At 40.2% G+C, this 20,047-nt stretch overlaps 1 protein-coding gene across 3 annotated transcripts in view; it reads right to left on the bottom strand.

Annotated features, from left to right (window-relative positions):
• LOC125172886 (protocadherin alpha-C2) overlaps positions 1–20,047 on the bottom strand; it is a 174,953-nt gene that overhangs the window by 122,141 nt on the left and 32,765 nt on the right. Inside the window, exon 1 of one of the 3 annotated variants that reach the window (XM_047871522.1) lies at positions 11,891–14,408. The exons of 1 other annotated variant lie outside the window; for it this stretch is intronic. In XM_047871522.1, coding sequence (XP_047727478.1) covers positions 11,891–14,296 — 2,406 coding nt within the window. In that variant the 5' untranslated portion in view covers positions 14,297–14,408. Of the gene's footprint in view, positions 1–4,727; positions 7,309–11,890; positions 14,409–20,047 lie in introns of those variants that run through there. One more of the 3 variants, XM_047871531.1, reaches the window with a different exon arrangement.

The raw sequence follows: 20,047 nt of genomic DNA, 5'->3' as shown, positions 1-20,047 counted from the left end.
AGGATATAAAATCAACATCCAGAAAACTGTTGCATTTCTATACACCAATAACAAAGCAGCAGAAAAAGAAATCAAGGAATTGATCCCATTTGCAACTTCACCAAAAATAGTAAGATACCTAGGAAAAAACCTAACTAAAGAGATAAAAAATCTGTACTCTGAAAACTATAGAACACTTATGAAAGAAATTGAAGAGGACACAAAGAAATGGAAAAGCATTCCACGCTCGTGGATTGGAGAAGAAACATTGTTAAAATGTCTATACTACCCAAAGCAATAGACACATTTAATGCAATCCTTGTCAAAATACCACCAGCATTTTTCGAAGAGCTAGAACATACAATCCTAAAATTTGTATGGAATCACAAAAGACCCCAAATAGCCAAAGCAAACCTTAAAAAAATCTAGAGGCATCACAATTCTGGATTTCTTTTTTTTTTAATTTTTTTTTCAACGTTTATTTATTTTTGGGACAGAGACAGAGCATGAACGGGGGAGGGGCAGAGAGAGAGGGAGACACAGAATCGGAAACAGGCTCCAGGCTCTGAGCCATCAGCCCAGAGCCTGACGCGGGGCTCGAACTCACGGACCGCGAGATCGTGACCTGGCTGAAGTCGGACGCTTAACCGACTGCGCCACCCAGGCGCCCCACAATTCTGGATTTCAAGCTGTATTACAAAGATAAGGTACTGTCACAAAAACAGACACATAGACCAATTGAATGGAATAGAAAACCCAGAAATGAACCCATGAATATATAGTCAACTAATCTTCAAAGTAGGAAAGAGTATCCAGTGGAAAAAAGACAGTCTCTTCAATAAACGGTGTTGGGAAAACTAGATGGCAACATGCAGAAGAATGAAACTGGACCGCTTTTTTACACCATACACAAAAATAATTCAAAATGGGTGAAAGACCTAAATATGAGATAGGAAACCATCAAAATACTGGAGGAGAACACAGGCAGAAACCTCTTTGACTTCAATCAGAGCAACTTCTTACCAGGCATGTCGCTGAAGGCAAAGTAAACAAAAGCAAAGATGAACTATTGGGACCTCATCAAAATAAAAAGCTTCTGCACAGCAAAGGAAACAATCAACAAAACTAAAAGGCAACCTACAGAATAAGAGAAGATATTTGTAATGACATATTTGATAAAGAGTTAGTATCCAAAATCTGTAAAGAATTTATCAAACTCAACACCCAAAAAAATAAATAGCCCAGTTAAAAAATGGGTAGAAGACATAAATAGACACTTTTCCAAAGAAGGCATACAGATGGCTAACTAATACATGAAAAGATGCTCCACATCACTCATCACCAGGGAAATAAACATCAAAACCACAATGAGATACCACCTCACAGCTGTCAGAATGGCTAAAATTAACAACACAAGAAACAACAGGTGTTGTTGAGGGTGCAGAGCAAAAGGAATCCTCTTGCACTGTTGGTGGGAATGCAAACTAGTGCAGCCACTCTGGAGAACAGTATAGAGGTTCCTCAAGAAACTAAAAATAGAACTACCCTACAATCCAGCAATTGCACTATTAGGTATTAACCCAAAGGATAGAAAAATACAGATTTGAAGGGGTACATGCAACACAATGTTTATAGCAGCATTATCAACAATAGCCAAACTATGGAGAGAGCCCAAATGTCCAGACTGATGAGTGGACAAGAAGATATGTATACATGTACAAATATGTAATTCAGCCATCAAAAAGAATGAAATCTTGCGATTTGCAATGATGTGGATAGAGCTAGAATATATTATGCTGAGCAAAATAAGTCAATCAGAGAAAGACAAATACCATATGATTTCTTTCACTCATACATGGAATTTAAGAAACAAAACAGATGAACATATGGGAAGGAGGGGGAAGAGAAGAGAGGGAAACAAACTACAAGAGAATCTTAATGATAAAGAACAAAGTGGGTTGATGGAGGGAGGAGTATGGGAGATGGGCTAGGCGGGTTGATGGGTACTAAGGAGAACACTTGTTGTGATGAGCACTGGGTGCTGTATGTAAGTGATGAATCAATGAATTATATTCCTGAAACCAATATTGCACTGTATGTTAACTACCTAAAATTTAAATTAAAATAAAATAAATACAGGGACGATAAAAAATAATGGTATTACTTAATGGAATTAAAAAACAATCATTATATATGCATGTTTATAATATATTATTTTTTATTTTTTACTTTTTGTTTTATTGGAAATATTATATGCACAAAGTCCAATAAAAATAAAACTTTTTTGTCAAAAAATTATGTGATAGTGGCAATGAACAGGATATTTTACTTTAAATTTTTTTGAATGTTACACAATTATTCTAGCAATGGGTTCAAATTGAAAAACCATTTGAAGAAAAATAGAGACAGAATCATTGAACAAAAGTGACAAAAGTATTATATAGAATACCTATAATTTGACCTATTAATTCACAGACAAAAGATCTGAAAATATAGGCTCCAACTGTTAATGTTTACCAGCATTTGAAGCTTACGCTTTTTATTCTACACAGTTCTTAACATTGTGTATTTCTTTACAAAGAAGTTTTACACCTCAAAAAATCATTTTAAATGTTTTAAGGATCAAAAAGATAAACATAAGCAAAAAATTTAATCTTCAAATTTTGGAGAATCTTGTGCCCATATTAAAGGCTCAAAATTCAGGGAAAAAATAGTAGCTTTGAAAAGAGTAATGGACATCCCAATAATTACAGACTGGAATCTCTGACTAAAGTCTTAGATGTAGCCTCAACCTCTCTTCTGAATTTCTGATGCTCGGTAATAACTCCAGAGGATAAACACATCACTAAGGAATATAAATTTAACCAAGAGTGTAACTAGAAATATGTTTCTATTGTGTCCAAAAGAAATTAAATTGCTATATAATAAGTATAATAAATAATACTTTTACCTTTTTGATATAGATCATACTTATAAATACTACCCAATTTGACTTGTAATCATGAATCTACATTTATAAACAATGGATACACTCAGATTTTGAATATATAAAACTATAAATTATTATAATAATAAAAAAGAAGAAGAAAAGTAGGCAATGTCCAGGGAGACGGAGTGGTGTGGCCAAAACCCAAGGAATGCCGATAGCCATCAGGAGATATCAGAGATAACACATTTTCCTTTCAAGCTCCAGAGGGTACAGCCCTGCCAAAACTTTAATTTTGGACTTCTGGTTCCCAGAGTGGAGAGAAAGTAATTTTTTGTTGTCTTAAGCCAGCCAGTTTTTGGTAATTTGCTACAGCAACCCCAGGAACTAACACACCTATTCACCTAAATTCTTTACTTGGACACATTGATTTCATTTTGTTATGTATATCTTCTGATTTAATTCTTTCATAGGTTGTTCTCTAAGGGAATTACTCCCAAATCTACTTTTATAATCTCCCCTGAGTTCCAGATCAAAATGACATTTCCAATCATAATGGCATGCTCCAAGAACCACAAAAGTAATATTTTCTTAAATGTTTCTCTCCATTTGGTAGCTGGACAACCATACACAAACTGTTTCTCCTACTGTACCCTGCATCTCAATTACTGGCAATCTCATCCTCCTAAGTGACCAAACTAAAAACATTAGTGTCATCCTCTATTTTTGTCTTTCTTTTATGATTTGTAATGAATCGGTCATTATTAGGTTGCCTCTACTTTGCCAATGCCTCTTGTACATGTTTCTTTCAATCCATTTTGACTGTCATGATTTGTCTCCATTACCTGATATCTAGAGTACAATAAAAAAATTCTTTACTAGTTTTCCTACCTTCAGAATCTCCCCTGCTCCATCCTTCAAGTACACATTCACTAGAGCAAACTCTGCTCATTTATTCATACTTATCTCTCCAAAGGGAACACTTTCCAGTTGAAAAGTTATCTATCTTGGGGTGCCTGGGTGGCTCAGTCAGTTAAGCGTCCAACTTCAGCTCAGGTCATGGTCTCACGACTTGTGGGTTTGAGCCCTGCATCCGGCTCTGTGCTGACAGCTCAGAGCCTGGAGCCTGCTCCGGATTCTGTGTCTCCCTCTCTCTCTGCCCCTCCCCAACTCATTCTCTGTCTCTCTCTCTCTCAAAAATAAATGAAAACTTAAAAAAAATTTTTTTAAGTCATCTTTCAAGGAACTCTTTAATAAAGAGTATACCTACACTTCTACAATGGAGGGAACCACCTAGGTGGTGTATTTCAATACCATATATTATTAAAATTATTGATGGAATGATGCTATATTTCATGTTCTAACTAAAGATATGTGAGATAGTAGTAGGCAAAGGCAGGAAAGTTTAAGGCCTTCACTACCAGGCTGAATGACTTAAGTTTTTATTCTCTAGTCAGAGAAACCTCTGGATATTTTTGCGGTAAAAAAAATTACAAGATGTAAAATACACTTTAAAAGATTCAATTGAGGGGTGCCCCGGGACGGCTCGGTAGGCTAAACCGACTCTTGATTTCCACTCAGGTCATGACCCCAGGGTTTGTGAGATACAGCCCCGCTTCGGGTTCTGTGCTGACAGCGTGGAGCCTGCTTAAGATTCTGTCTCTCCTCTCTGCCGCTTCCCTGCTTGGTCTCTCTCTCTCTCTCTCAAAATAAATGAATTTAAAAAGAAAAGATAACACAAAGAAAAAAGAAAAGATTATTTATACGCTAACAAAAAGTTATTAAAGAAAACAAATATGCTTAAATAATATCAATGACTTACTTCACTGGAAGAATTTAAACAATCTTCTCCCGACTGTGGAAGGCTGGGGCTGAAGGCCATGAGGTCGGTCTTGGGCGGACCCTCCCCAGAGCACACCCTCTGCCGCCTCTGCTGCGAGTACGACCAGCTCCCCACCGCGCTGGAACACACCAGCGTGGGCTTCCCCGGCCCGCACGCGCCCTCGCTGGGCGGCGCCGAGCACCGCAGCGCCACGTACAGCAGCAGCGTGAGCACCAGCAGGCTGGACACCGCGCAGATGGCGATGATCAGGTACACGTTGACATCCACCAGCGCCGTCTCCGCGCCAGCGGCGCCCGCCAACACCCGCGACGAGGCCTTGGGCCCCTGGCCGCTCTCCACCAGCGACAGCAGCACGGTGGCCGTGGCCGTCAGCGCCGGCTCGCCGTGGTCCCTCACCAGCACCAGCAGGCGCTGGCGCGGCGAGTCCGCCTCGTCCAGGCTGCGCGTCGTGCTGATCTCGCCCGTGTACAGCGCCACGCGGAACGGGCTGCGCGCGCCACCCGCCGCCGGCTGCAGCTCGTACGACAGCCACGCGTTGTAGCCCGAGTCCGCGTCCACCGCGCGCACCTTCGCCACCACGTGGCCCGCGCCCACCGACCGCCACACCAGCTCGCTCACGGCGCCGCCCGCGCCGCCCGCCCCAGGCAGCGGCAGCAGCGCGGGCGCGTTGTCGTTCTCGTCCAGCACGAACACCTGCAGCGTCACGTTGCTGCCCAGCGGGGGCACGCCCGCGTCGCGCGCGCTCACTTGGAACTGCAGCAGCTCCAGCTCCTCGTGGTCCAGCGGCTGCAGCGCGTACACCTTGCCGCTCTCCGCGTGCACCGACACGTAGCTCGACAGCGCACGCTCGCCCACCCGCCGCTCCACCAGCGAGTAGGACACCAGCGCGTTCTCCTGCGCGTCCGCGTCCCGCGCGGACACCGTGAAGATGTGGCAGCCGGGAGGGTTGTTCTCCTTCACGAACACCGTGTACTCGGCCTGCGCGAATGTCGGCGCGTTGTCGTTCACGTCGGCCACTTCCACGGACACGCTGGCCGTGGCCGACAGCGAAGGCGAGCCCCCGTCCCGTGCGGTCACCAGCAGCTCATAGTTCGCCACGCTCTCGCGGTCCAGGGCGCTGTCCAGCACCAGCGAATAGTAATTCTTGAAGGTGGACACCAGCTTGAAGGGGACATGGGGTGTTAGTGAGCAGGTCACCTGCCCGTTGGCGCCAGAGTCACGGTCGGACACGCTGATCAAGGCGATGACAGTGCCCACCTGAACATCCTCTCTCACCGGGGGAGACAACGAAGTAACCATTACCTCAGGGGTATTGTCATTCAGGTCCAGAACTTCCACTAGGACTGTGCAGTGACCTGCCATGGAAGGAATCCCTTTATCAATGGCGTTAACCTGAATTTCATACTCATTATTCTCTTCAAAATCCAATTTCCCATATATTCTGATTTCACCTGTTTCTGCATTTATTGAAAACATGCATTTCTCACTCACTGGCAAAATCAGTCTGATTGCAAAGGAAATTTCTCTATTGACCCCTTCGTCTAGATCAGAAGCATTTAATTGAATCACTCTCGTGCCGTTTGGGACATTTTCAAACAACACTACTCTATAGCCAGGCTTATCAAACTCCGGAGCGTTGTCATTCACATCCAGGATGCTTATTTTAATCTGAACAGATCCTGTTAGCTCGGGTTTACCGCCATCCTGGGAGGTCAGCAATATATTAAGTTCTGGCGTTTCCTCTCTATCCAATGACTTCCGTAGAACTAGTTCAGGCAATATACTTTTATCGTTTTTCGTTATTAATTTAAGAGTAAAATACTCATTTATACCTAACCTATAGGTCAGAAGAGAGTTTACGCCGATGTCCGCATCGGAAGCGCCCTCTAGAGGAAAATGAGAATCCAGAGGTGCAGATTCAGAGATAAGTACCTTTTGTTCTACTTCTCTGAACACCGGCGGGTTATCATTAATGTCTTTCACCTCCACCTCCACATGGAAAACCTGCAGCGGCCTGTCCACGATCACCTCCAGGTGGATGCTACACTCGGTACTCCTCCCACAGAGCTCCTCTCGGTCGATCCGAGAATTCACAAACAAAATGCCATTCTGCAGATTTACCTCCAGAAGGTCTCGGCGGCCTTTGGACGCCACACGGAAAAAGCGCGGTACGAGCTCCGCTAGTTCCAGTCCCAGGTCTTGCGCGATGCGGCCCACGAAAGTGCCGTGTTTGGCCTCCTCCGGGACCGAGTAGTGGACCTGGCCGCTCCCAGATTTCGCAGCTGCAAGGAGCAGAAGCGCCAGGAGCAATCGCCGGGCTCCTGGGCCTCCTCTCCAGGAAAACACCATTGTAGTTAACGAGATCTCTGAGATGGGACTGTTAGTTTTAAGGGACTGCTCGCCTGGGAACCTTTGTGAGCAGTCTTTCTTTCCGTAGGTATATGTTTGATAAAATTTACCCAGCGTTCCGGTCAATATGGAGTCGATCCTATTCTGCCAGTGGTTGGAAGCTGAACGCGAGACAAAGTTTTCCTTCTCCACCTTCTGAGTGTACAGCGACATCATGTGACTGATTATGTAAGTACAAGAAAGATCCTGAGGTTCTTTTTGGTTTAGCCACTTCCCGGGACACTTTAAGTTTTTTGACTTTTGGATATTTTCATGGATCGTTTGTAAATGACTATTTATTTAACGTATATGATATAAGTAACAAAGCACAATCATTTCCATTATTCTTCAGATTATTAAATATTCTGCTTCAAAGTCTATCATAAAATAGCCATAAAAAGCTACTTTTTGCCTATCATGGAGAACAAAACAAAGAATAATATACATCAGCCTCGACTTTACTTTGCTTACAATTCCCACTTGTAGTGCCTTTTCTCCTTCACAAGCACTTAATTGTAGGACTTTAGGGAAAACTCAAGAATCCCTCATTTAGTAAAGAAAAAGAAACTAAGATATGTCTATTAACTGAATATTTCATATAAATTATTTTATTCATACTTCTGGTAAATATGAGAATTCAACATAAATATGAAGCATGTCATTGTTTTGGCTCCTTGATACTCAAATGTGATGACTTTTCATACAACTGCTCTCATTCCCATAACATGTTAAAATGAGGTTTGGGTACAGATCCAGTGAAGTTTTATTCTAGCAGGAGGAAAGCATTTTCCTGTAAAATGTTGAATCAAAGCCTCCAAATTTCACAACTGTCTAAAGTTGAAGTGGAGGCCTAATATGAAAAGAACTGGTGAGATGTTTTGGAGCCCCGTCTCAATAACTAAAATCAAAAGAATATCAACTTTACAATGAACTTCTGGTTTCCCTTTAAAAATTTTCCCATCAGGCCAGTTAGTAGTCACTCAAAATATGCTTCTCTTCAGAAAGTCAGAATGGTGACTACGATTGCAAGGGAGAAAGAAAGGACTTTTCATAATCTGATTAATTAAATCAAGAGCACCTTTAAGGGAAAACACAACACAGATAAGATCCTACAGCTAGTTGTGAGCAATTAAATACAGAGTGTATAAGCTCATTAAAATTCAAGTCAAAATCTTTAAAGTCAATGATCGGTCACCATTCCTTCTACATATAATAACAAAAGGAACTGAGATAAGAAATATTTATTGAACCAGAAAAAAATAATCAATAATGGTTCTACAAGTATAAGATAACTTAAATCAACTATAAAACTGGCTCTTAATTAACCAAAAAAACTTTTTTTGATGCTATTGGACTATTTAAATTGTCTAATATCCTACCATGCTTCTTCATTTTCTATCTCTCATTTTCAAAAATTGTCAATGTACAATGATTGCTAAGAAACTTTACTGAAAAAGTAGTGTGTTATGTAGTCCTTACACACCATTAGACATAATTAAATTACTAAAAAGATAGGAACATGTAAAATTAGCTTAATACTTAAACAACTAAACTAGAAAATGGTTGAAATTATAATTTTACACCACTGAATGTAATCTTGAAATTAAGAATAAGTATAAAAGACACAAAACTTGTAGAAAATAGTCCATGTAATTTGGAATTATCTAAAAATGTGCATCAACTATTGTACTATAAAAGTAATAATTTACAAAAATTTAACATATACTTAAATCATTCTAATGTCTTTGTTTCTTAAATTTAAATGACCTTGAGTCATTCTAAGAACTTCATTTGGAGATGGATAATATTGTGTGTCCTACATTCACATTTATTATATTTACAAAGTTGCATAAATGATACAATGGCTTAATCTTTTAAGTCTGAGACATTTTATATTTTATTTTAATTACCTACTATAAAATAAAGAAATTTTAACCTATAATTTTAAAGGGAGAATAGCCACATATGAATTTCATTAAATTCTCAAAGAGATCAGCAATTGTGCCACCCTGCATATAGCTAAGGATCACTGAATTAGAGGAATGACCTAGAGGTAAACAACCTTTGATAGAATCATCAGATGTGATTATACCACATAGAAAGAAAATTTTGCAAGCACTAGAGAAAGCATTTAAAGACAGGACATTTAAAATGTGAGAGGAGTCAAAATGGTAATTTTCATTTCACTTTAATAGACTTAACATTTTCCTTTCTATATGAATTCACAAAGCTTAGGAAAGACTGCCAACTAGCATATATTGCAGATATTATAGCCCTATGTGTATGTCTCCAGCAAGTTTGAAGACTTGGTTGAGTAATATGAATAACTTTATTTGCCTAGTAAACTTTGCAAGCATAAATATGGGAGTTCTGTTTGAGTGTGTTGTAGATAAATCTGTGCCCATTACAGGTTTAAAAAAAAATCAACAGGGGTGCCTGTGTGGCTCAGTGGGTTAAGCAGAAGACTTCAGCTCAGGTCATGATCTTGCATTCCTCGAGCCCTGTGTGGGGCTCTTGTGCTGACAGCTCAGAGTCTGGAGCCTGCTTCAGATTCTGTGTCTCCGTGTCTCTCTGCCTCTACCCCCTCACACTCTGTCTCTCAAAATAATCATAATCATAATCATAATCATAATCATAATCATAAATAAACATTAAAAACTTAAAAAATAAATCAACAGAAACTTTAATTACATTATTTCAATGAAAACAGCATACAAAAATGCAAGACTAATTTTTAACTGCAAATAATATGAGAACAGGTTTTAACTTATCAGTTGAGGCAAAACTAAAGATTATTTAATGGACAATAAATGTATGATCTATGTTTAATGCCACAGAAAAAGAAAGGTAAATCTTTTCAGACTTAATGTTCAATCTTTGACACAAGGCTGAACTGAGAAAACTCAAGCAACCTAATAATGTGAAAATATAAAAGTAAAAGGCTGTGTTAAAAGACAAAGAGGATGAGTAAATTGAAATGATCCATAGTGATAATCTACATTAGTGAGGATTAGAGATGAAATGAAGTGGTCTAGGTAGGTCATTGAAAATTAGAAATTGTTGGCACAAAAACAGACACTCATATCAATGAAACAGAATAGAGAACCCAGAAATGGACCCACAAAAGTATGGCCAACTAATCTCTGACAAAGCAGGAAAGAATAGCGAATGGAATAAAGACAGTCTCTTCAGCAAGTGGTGCTGGGAAAACTGAAGAGTGACACGGAGAAAAATAAATCTGGACCACTTTCTTACACCATACACAAAAAATAAACTCAAAATGGATGAAAGACTTAAATGTAAGACAGAAAGCCATCAAAATCTTCGAGGAAAAAGCAGGCAAAAACCTCTTTGACCTTGGCCACAGCAACTTCTTACTCAGCATGTCTCCAGAGGCAAGGGTATCAAAAACAAAAATGAACAATTAGGACCTCATCAAAATAAAAAGCTTCTGCACAGTGAAGAAAACAATCAGAAAAACTAAAAGGCAATCGATAGAATGGGAGAAAATATTTGCAAACAACATATCAGATAAAGGGTTAGTAACCAAAATCTATAAAGAATTTATCAAACTCAACATCCAAAAAACAAATAATCCAGTGAAGAAATGGGCAAAAGACATGAACAGACACTTCTCCAAAGAAGACATCCAGATGGCCAACTGACACATGAAAAAATGCTCAACATCACTCATCATCAGGGAAATACAAATCAAAACCACAATGAGATACCACCTCACACCTGTCAGAATGGTTAACATTAACAACTCAGGCAACAACAGATGTTGGCGAAGATGCCGAAAAAGAGGATCTCTTTCGCACTGCTGGTGGGAATGCAAACTGGCACAGCCAATGTGGGAAACAGTATGGAGGTTCCTCAAAAAATTAAAAATAGAACTACCCCACGACCCAGCAATTGCACTACTAGGTATTTATCCAAGGGATGCATGTATGCTGTTTCAAAGGGGCACGTGCACCCCAATGTTGATAGCAGCACAATTGCTAATAGCCAAAGTATGGAAAGAGCCCAAATGTCCATAGACAGATGAATAGATAAAGAAGATGTGGTATATACATATATACAATGGAGTATTACTCGGCAATCAAAAAGAATGAAATCTTGTCATTTACAACTACATGGATGTAACTAGAGGGTATTATGCTAAGCGAAATTAGAGAAAGACAAACATCATATGGCTTCACTCATATGAGAATTTTAAGATACAAAACATGAACATAAGGGAAGGGAAGCAAAAGTAATATAAAAGCAGAGAGAGGAACAAAACATAAGAGACTCTTAAATATGGAGAACAAACAGAGGGTTACTGGAGGGGTTGTGGGAAGGGGGGTGGGCTGAATGGGTAAGGGGCATTAAGGAATCTATTCCTGAAATCACTGTTGCACTATAAGCTAACTAACTTGGATGTAAATTTTAAAAATTAATTTAAAAAAAGAAAATTAGAAATTGTTGCTCATAAAGTGATGAGAGGAGAAACATCTTCTTTCACTATTTTATACCAAAACATTAGGAGAAATGGCACATTTATTGGCTAAAAACCTGATTCTTCTCATGATTAAAATTGGATTTTTACCCCATTTGACATTTCACTAAAGGAAATTGTTCTTTAAAAACTTCATACTCATTTAAAACATTAATACTCAAAACAGAGTATTCATTAAATTTTTCTATGAAATAAACTGGATTTTTCAAAATTTAACATAGACTTCAAAAGAAGAGGAATCTATAGAACTCACCTGCCCAGGATGATTTGATCCTGCCTCCTGCCTTTGCCCTTCGACTTCTCTATCCAGGCCTGGAGGAAGGCTGGGGCTGAAGGCCATGAGGTCGGTCTTGGGCGGACCCTCCCCAGAGCATACCCTCTGCCGCCTCTGCTGCGAGTACGACCAGCTCCCCACCGCGCTGGAACACACCAGCGTGGGCTTCCCCGGCCCGCACGCGCCCTCGCTGGGCGGCGCCGAGCACCGCAGCGCCACGTACAGCAGCAGCGTGAGCACCAGCAGGCTGGACACCGCGCAGATGGCGATGATCAGGTACACGTTGACATCCACCAGCGCCGTCTCCGCGCCAGCGGCGCCCGCCAACACCCGCGACGAGGCCTTGGGCGCCTGGCCGCTCTCCACCAGCGACAGCAGCACGGTGGCCGTGGCCGTCAGCGCCGGCTCGCCGTGGTCCCTCACCAGCACCAGCAGGCGCTGGCGCGGCGAGTCCGCCTCGTCCAGGCTGCGCGTCGTGCTGATCTCGCCCGTGTACAGCGCCACGCGGAACGGGCTGCGCGCGCCACCCGCCGCCGGCTGCAGCTCGTACGACAGCCACGCGTTGTAGCCCGAGTCCGCGTCCACCGCGCGCACCTTCGCCACCACGTGGCCCGCGCCCACCGACCGCCACACCAGCTCGCTCACGGCGCCGCCCGCGCCGCCCGCCCCAGGCAGCGGCAGCAGCGCGGGCGCGTTGTCGTTCTCGTCCAGCACGAACACCTGCAGCGTCACGTTGCTGCCCAGCGGGGGCACGCCCGCGTCGCGCGCGCTCACTTGGAACTGCAGCAGCTCCAGCTCCTCGTGGTCCAGCGGCTGCAGCGCGTACACCTTGCCGCTCTCCGCGTGCACCGACACGTAGCTCGACAGCGCACGCTCGCCCACCCGCCGCTCCACCAGCGAGTAGGACACCAGCGCGTTCTTCTGCGCGTCCGCGTCCCGCGCGGACACCGTGAAGATGTGGCAGCCGGGAGGGTTGTTCTCCTTCACGAACACCGTGTACTCGGCCTGCGCGAATGCCGGCGCGTTGTCGTTCACGTCGGCCACTTCCACGGACACGCTGGCCGTGGCCGACAGCGAAGGCGAGCCCCCGTCCCGTGCTGTCACTACTAGAGCATAGTCCGACACGCTCTCGCGGTCCAGGGCGCTGTCCAGCACCAGCGAATAATAGTTCTTGAACGTGGACACGATCTTGAAAGGTACGTTGGGCGTTAGAGAACAGATCACTTGTCCGTTGGCACCGGAGTCACGGTCGGATACACTGATCAGCGCAATGACCGTGCTGGGCTGAGTGTCCTCTCGTACAGGGAGAGACAGGGAAGTCAAGGTGACTTCAGGGGCATTGTCATTGGCGTCTAAGATCTCTACCCAGACTGTACAGTGACTTGCCATTGGGGGATTCCCTTTATCTGTAGCCTGTACTTCAATTTCATAAAACTTGTTTTCTTCATAATCTAAAGTTCCATTGACCCTCACTTCTCCGCTATTTTCATCTAGTGTAAATAAGAGTTTTCCATTGGGTTTAACTGACATCAAGGAGTATGTTACCTCTCCATTGACTCCTTCATCTCGATCTGTGGCGTTTAGCTTTATCACAAAAGTTTCTTTAGCTGCGTTTTCCATCAATCTCACCTTGTATTCTGATTGCTCAAATTCTGGATCATTGTCGTTAACATCCAAGACGTGGATGAAAAGCTGAACGGTGCCAGTGAGCTCTGGTTTTCCCCCGTCTGCAGCTGTCAGTAGCAAATTAAGTTCTGGAGTTTTCTCTCGATCCAGATATTTCTTTAATGTAAGCGACAGTCTTTTAGTCTGCTTACTATGTGTTGGTAGTTGTAAAGAAAAATACTCATTTTGACTTAGTCTGTAGGTCAATAGAGCATTCTCTCCTATATCTGCATCAGAAGCTCCCTCTAGAGGAAAATGAGATTCGGGTTGCTTAGATTCAGGAATCAGCAGCTTTTGTTCTCTGAGAAAGAACACCGGTGGATTGTCGTTAATATCCCTTATTTCCACTTCCACATGGAAAACCTGCAGCGGCCTGTCCACGATCACCTCCAGGTAGATGCTGCACACTGCGCTCTGTCCGCACAGCTCCTCCCGGTCGATCCGAGAATTCACAAACAAAATGCCATTCTGCAGATTTACCTCCAGAAGGTCCCCGCGGCCTTTGGACGCCACCCGGAAAAGGCGCGGCACCAGCTCTGCCAGCTCCAGCCCTAGGTCCTGGGCAATTCGGCCCACGAAAGTGCCGTGTTTGGCCTCTTCCTGGACCGAGTAGTGGACCTGGCCGCTCCCAGCTTCCCAGACTGTGAGCAGCAGAAGTGACAGCAGCAGACGCCGAGTGCGCAATCCCCTTCTTTGAGAGTCAAACATCGCATACGACATTGACTTCCAAAATAAGGTTCTCACACTTACAGTACCAGAGACTCCAGTTAAGGGTTAAAAATCTAGCTGAATTTTTTAGAAGTTTCAAAGAATCCTTTAACAGTAGCGTTAGGCATGATGGAGTCGTTTTTGTACGGGGCGTTCCTGGCCGGTCAGACCAACCCTTGAAAGAACTACTTCCACCAAGTAAAGAGCGACACCTTGCGCCTGAATAGTGAGTACTGTACACTACACCATACATTATAGAATTTTACTTAAAGAGAAAAATATAATAAACTTCACACCTTTCATATTATTTTACTCCCAAAATAATATTTCCAAAGTGCTTATTTAGGGAACACTCGTATTATAAGTTATATTGAAAACGATGGTATGTGGAAAATGGCATTTTATTCTTAATATGAAATTGAAATTTTTGTTCCTATGTTTGATTTAGAGTTATAAAATTGTTATTTTACTTATCTACATAAATACACACAGACTTTAATTCTCCAGGTAGCCTTATGAAAAGGTAGGGTTAAACATTTCCTAAAGATACTACTTCTCATATCAAAATGTTATCCAATTTGAATTGCTTTACTTCTAGTCTCTCTTGTTACTTTGGCTGCTAGGAAACTCAAAGACCATTTTGAGATTTTAATAACAACTCTTTAGTCTTTAAGTTCTGCATGTTGTGTTCTTATCTATGTGCACTTGCCTTCTATTCATATCTATTTAATTCCAATTATTTTTGTTATATACATTTGTTTTTGTTACAATCCTATATCCTTTGAAAAACAAAAATATTTTTTCAAATTTAATGTTTAAAACAGAATTCATAATGGAAACGTCTATGGATGTAGATGAAATTATATTTGACACACATGGTTTATCAGGTAAGTTTCATTGTTAACAGTAGTATGTGAGGTATCAAAAATTATGTGAGGAATCAAAATGTGAGGTATCAAAACCTTTATGTTAATGATATAGAAGGTGTCTTTCAATTATAAAATAAATTTTATTATAATTCAATGAAATAAATAAAAACCACCATGAAAATGTGTGTGCCATATTGGTATTTCCAAGTCACCAACATTGGTTTATGTATATCTGTCAAGATATATACATGAAAATAGCTGACCTATTCCTTGTTGAAACAATTCTGGGTTTGGAATCATAAGTTCATCCATAACAAGGGAAATAATTTCTAATTAACTCCTGTAAGTACCTAATACTGTGCTAAATATATATGGAGAAAATAACCAAACAATTCAACCAAATGACAAATGACTTTACTGTTTGTGTAAATTCAATTTCATAAAACACCAAGTAGAAAATGGGAATTATTATTTTTTTTTAATTTTTTTTTCAACGTTTATTTATTTTTGGGACAGAGAGAGACAGAGCATGAACGGGGGAGGGGCAGAGAGAGAGGGAGACACAGAATCGGAAACCGGCTCCAGGCTCCGAGCCATCAGCCCAGAGCCCGACGCGGGGCTCGAACTCCCGGACCGCGAGATCGTGACCTGGCTGAAGTCGGACGCTTAACCGACTGCGCCACCCAGGCGCCCCGAAAATGGGAATTATTGATACAAGTTTCCATTGCATGAAGATGTAATTTGGTTATGTGTCTTCTGTCTTTTCATATAGACTTGGAATTAAAGGAGTCAAAAGAGAATATAATGGAAGTTTAAAGTAGAAAGTTATTTAGAATAAAGATCATTATAGCTTGAGTATTTTGTTGTAGGATTTAATTTTTTTTAATGTTTATTTTTGAGAGAGAGGGTGACACAGAATCTGAACCAAGCTCCAGGCTCTGAGCTGTTAGCACACAGCCTGACATGAGGCGTGAACCCACAAACTGAGATCATGACCTGAGCCAAAGTTGGATGCTTAACTGACTGAGCAACCCGGGCACCGCTTGTTGTATGATTTTGCTGATTCATCTCTGATTTAAAAATATTTAAAAAGAGGTTAGAGAAGGAAGGAGCCAAAACACAAGAGATTCTTAAAAACTGAAAACAAACTGAGGGTTGATGGGGGGTGGGAGATGGGTATTGAAGAGGGCACCTGTTGGTATGAGCACTGGGTGTTGTATGGAAACCAATTTAACAATAAATTTCATATTTATATAAATAAATAAATAAATAAATAAATAAATAAATAAAACCTTTTGAAATGTTACAATATAACAGGCCCACATCTAAAAAATAATAATAAATAAATAATAAATAAAAATATTTAAATGGCATACAAAAATTACTAGTACATATATATGTATGTTAGTATTTTTCTTTATCTTGAACACACACACACATATATACACACTATGGCTGATATTATCATCCTGTTAGAACTCTTAGTAAATGCAAAATTCCTTCTTAAGAAACTAATAAAGCAGGTGTTGTATGGAAACCAACTTGACAATAAATTTCATATTTTAAAAAATGACAAAAAATCAAAAATTAGTAAAGCAGACTCTTCACTTTTTATAACACTGAATTTTCTTATGCATGTGTGAAGCAATCAGTTATAAGGGCCTCTAATCAAAATATAGCATTAGATTACATTAACAGTAGATTTAACATGCTATCTGAAACATGTTAGATTTATTTTGGAGAAAAAGGAAGCAAGAGATCTCCAATCATTTCATTACAGAACTTGGGGATTGCAACGTTACATGCAATATGGAGTCCTGAAAGGTAGATAAAGAGATAAACATCAGAAAGGTTACCCAAGCTAGATAATATTACATGTCTGAATTAAAACCAGATGTCATTTTACCAATTACTCTCCAGTAATATGTAGTGGGTTTTTTTTTTTTTTGAGTATATGAAAGGATATAAGATGAACACCAAGTCACAAAAGAGTTTGATATAGGGCTGCCTGGGTATCTCAATCAGTTAAGCAGCCAAGTCTTAATTTCAACTCAGGTCATGATCTCATGGTTGTAAAATCCTGTCCCATGTCAGGCTGTGCACTGACAGTGCAGAGCCTACTTGGGATTCTCTCTCTCCCTCTCTCTCTGCCCCCCCCCCACTCGCTCTCTTTCTCTAAAAATAAACACTTTTTAAAAAGAGTTGATGTGTTGTATAAACCAATGACCCATCTTTTGCATTTTGGCTGTGATATTTCAGGTATCACCATCTCAACTAGCTCAAATAAAAGAGATCATACTATCTTTGAATTCATCTTTGGGGATGGGCTCAAGATCTGGCAATAAGCTAATGTCAAGAAGTTCATATCAATATTGTTCTTAACATTGATTCAGTAAAATTGATTGAAAGGAACTTTGTGCCTGACCTTTACTAAACCAATCTGATTAGTATTAAGTTTCAACTGTACGTCCTGCTAGCCATATATTAGAGTGCATGATTTAATGTTCTTCTAGTCTTCATAATCCACTAATATAGCATAACAAGTCTGGTAACATTATTATTGAAAACATAAAACAGAGAAACTAATCTTGAAACATACTTAGAAACCCAGGAGGTTCTTAAAAATTAATGGATTAGAAGTAGTAGTCAACATTGTATTATCAAAATTATAGGATATACTCATTGATGTTCACTCTTTGCTAATATTGCTCATTAAAGTATACACAGTTATTTGATCACGGATCATTTGTCCAGTGAGCACAAATCTTACAGATAACAAGACTGAAGAAAACTGAATTCTGAAAAACCTACACACATTCAAAGATTTTCAGGGCAATATACACCTTAAAGCTGTTACTGAAGTATGACATTTTGGAAACACTTATTGAATCCTTTGTGGATGTTCAGGATCCTGGAAATAATCATATTATCACTTATATTTGTCCAAAATATCCTTATTCATAGCATGAAAAGGGCAGGGTCATTTTCATATTTGTCATTTGGCTTTAGTGTTTTGCTAGAACATTGCAGATCAGAATCTTATGGATTTTCTCACATTAAATAATTCTTATTTATATTACTTCCAAAAAAATATATATAGTCTTTACAATGGCAATTCTTCATTATCTACTGATTGAATAATATAAATACCTATCCCAATGTGGCATGAAGACATGATAATGTGATCAGAAACTCTTCTGAGAAAAAAATCACTTAACATTAAAAAACTCAATTCTGATCTCAATTATGACATTCTACAAAATTAAATATGACAATAATCATGAAGGCTTTTTCTTAAGCAAAACAGAAAGAAGGATTCACTTGTAAACAGTTTGTGCTTGACCTTCATAGCCAAAACTATGCCTGATCAAAGAAAAGATTTACTGTAGTAAGTTCTATGGTGAATAAAAGAATGGCTCTGGAATCAAAAGATATGCATTTGAGTTTTAACTTTATCATGTGCTAGCTGAATGGCAGTAGACAAGCTACACAAATATCTTCTCATCGCTTAGTTCATCTTTAAAATTCAGGTAGTCACACGTACTTTACAAGTTGTTATAAAGATTAAATAAAATCATATATTTTAAGTCTTTGCGTAATGTCTAATAAACTGAAATAGTTCAAATAGTAGTGGTTTATTTATAGCTAGTGACTTTGTTCTTGTTCTATTTTGTAGCTTTGGAGGAAGAGAATTTCAGTGTGATATACTAGGCCCTGGTTTTTCCTTTTCTGAAGATTTCCTAATGTTCATCTTCATAGAAATCATCTTTTTTTTCCTGGGTATAAAATGGTCGCTAATGACGTCTCACCATTTCTATTAACTTCACCCTATTCATAACATCATTCTACTCCATATATAAATATATATAACTTATTTTTCACACAATATAGTTAAAAGATCTCTAACTTGTACACTGGAGCAAAAAAATAATAATAAACTTTTACATCAGAGAGACAGAGAGAGAGAGGGAGGGACAGAATCTGAAGCAGGCTCCACGATGCCAGAGCAGAGCCTGATGCAGGGCTCAAACTCAGGAAGTGACAGATCATGACCTGAGGTGAGATGGAGTCAGAGGCTTATCCAACAGAGCTACCCAGGCACCCCCTCTGTGATTCTTTAAGCAATTCACATAAATATAGCTTTTGGACAAAAAAAAAAGTTTGCATCAAATGTATCTACAGTATACAATGTTAAATTGTGAAATGTGATCAACACCATTGTCAAATAGAAGTGCCTTTGTGTATATTCCATGGTTGTTATGCATAAGCTGTTTAAACCAAAGTCGTTTCAATGACCAAGTGGCTTGGGGAACACATGAATCAGTACCACCTTTCCCCATTATGGGAACACTCTCTTAAACTCAAAACACAAAGGAGTGTGATTTTTTCTACCCTACCCTAAAAAATTTCCATACAGCCTCATAATGAGTCCCATGAATGTAAGAAGCATAAATATGATCAAATATAAAATAAATCTTCCAAATAAAGTAAATGGAAATCAATGAATTAATATGGAGGACAGCAGCAATAGATTCAACAGGCAATTAGCAAAACTGAAATTATATTGAGAAGTAAAGAAAAGGGCACCTGGGTGGCTCAGTTGGTTGAGCAACTGACTTTGGTTCAAGTCATGGTCTTGCCATTTGGTGTTCAGTTCGTTAAGTTCAAGCCCCACATCAGGCTCACTGATGTCAACACAGAGCCCTCTTGGGATCCTCTGTCCCCTTCTGTTTGCCCCTGCCCAGCTTGTGCTCTCTCAAAAACAAACATAAAAAAAAGAATTACATAAAAAATGTAGTTTATGTGAAGCAGCTGAAGACTATGAAGAAAATAAGCTTGAAATTGTGAGAGACTTAAAGACAAAAAAGTAAAGTCCTCTTCAAAGGTAAGGCTG

The sequence above is a fragment of the Prionailurus viverrinus genome, chromosome A1 (genome assembly GCF_022837055.1).
Source record: "Prionailurus viverrinus isolate Anna chromosome A1, UM_Priviv_1.0, whole genome shotgun sequence".
In the NCBI taxonomy this organism is placed as follows: Eukaryota; Metazoa; Chordata; class Mammalia; order Carnivora; family Felidae; genus Prionailurus; species Prionailurus viverrinus.
This window is presented reverse-complemented; position numbering and strand designations above follow the sequence as displayed.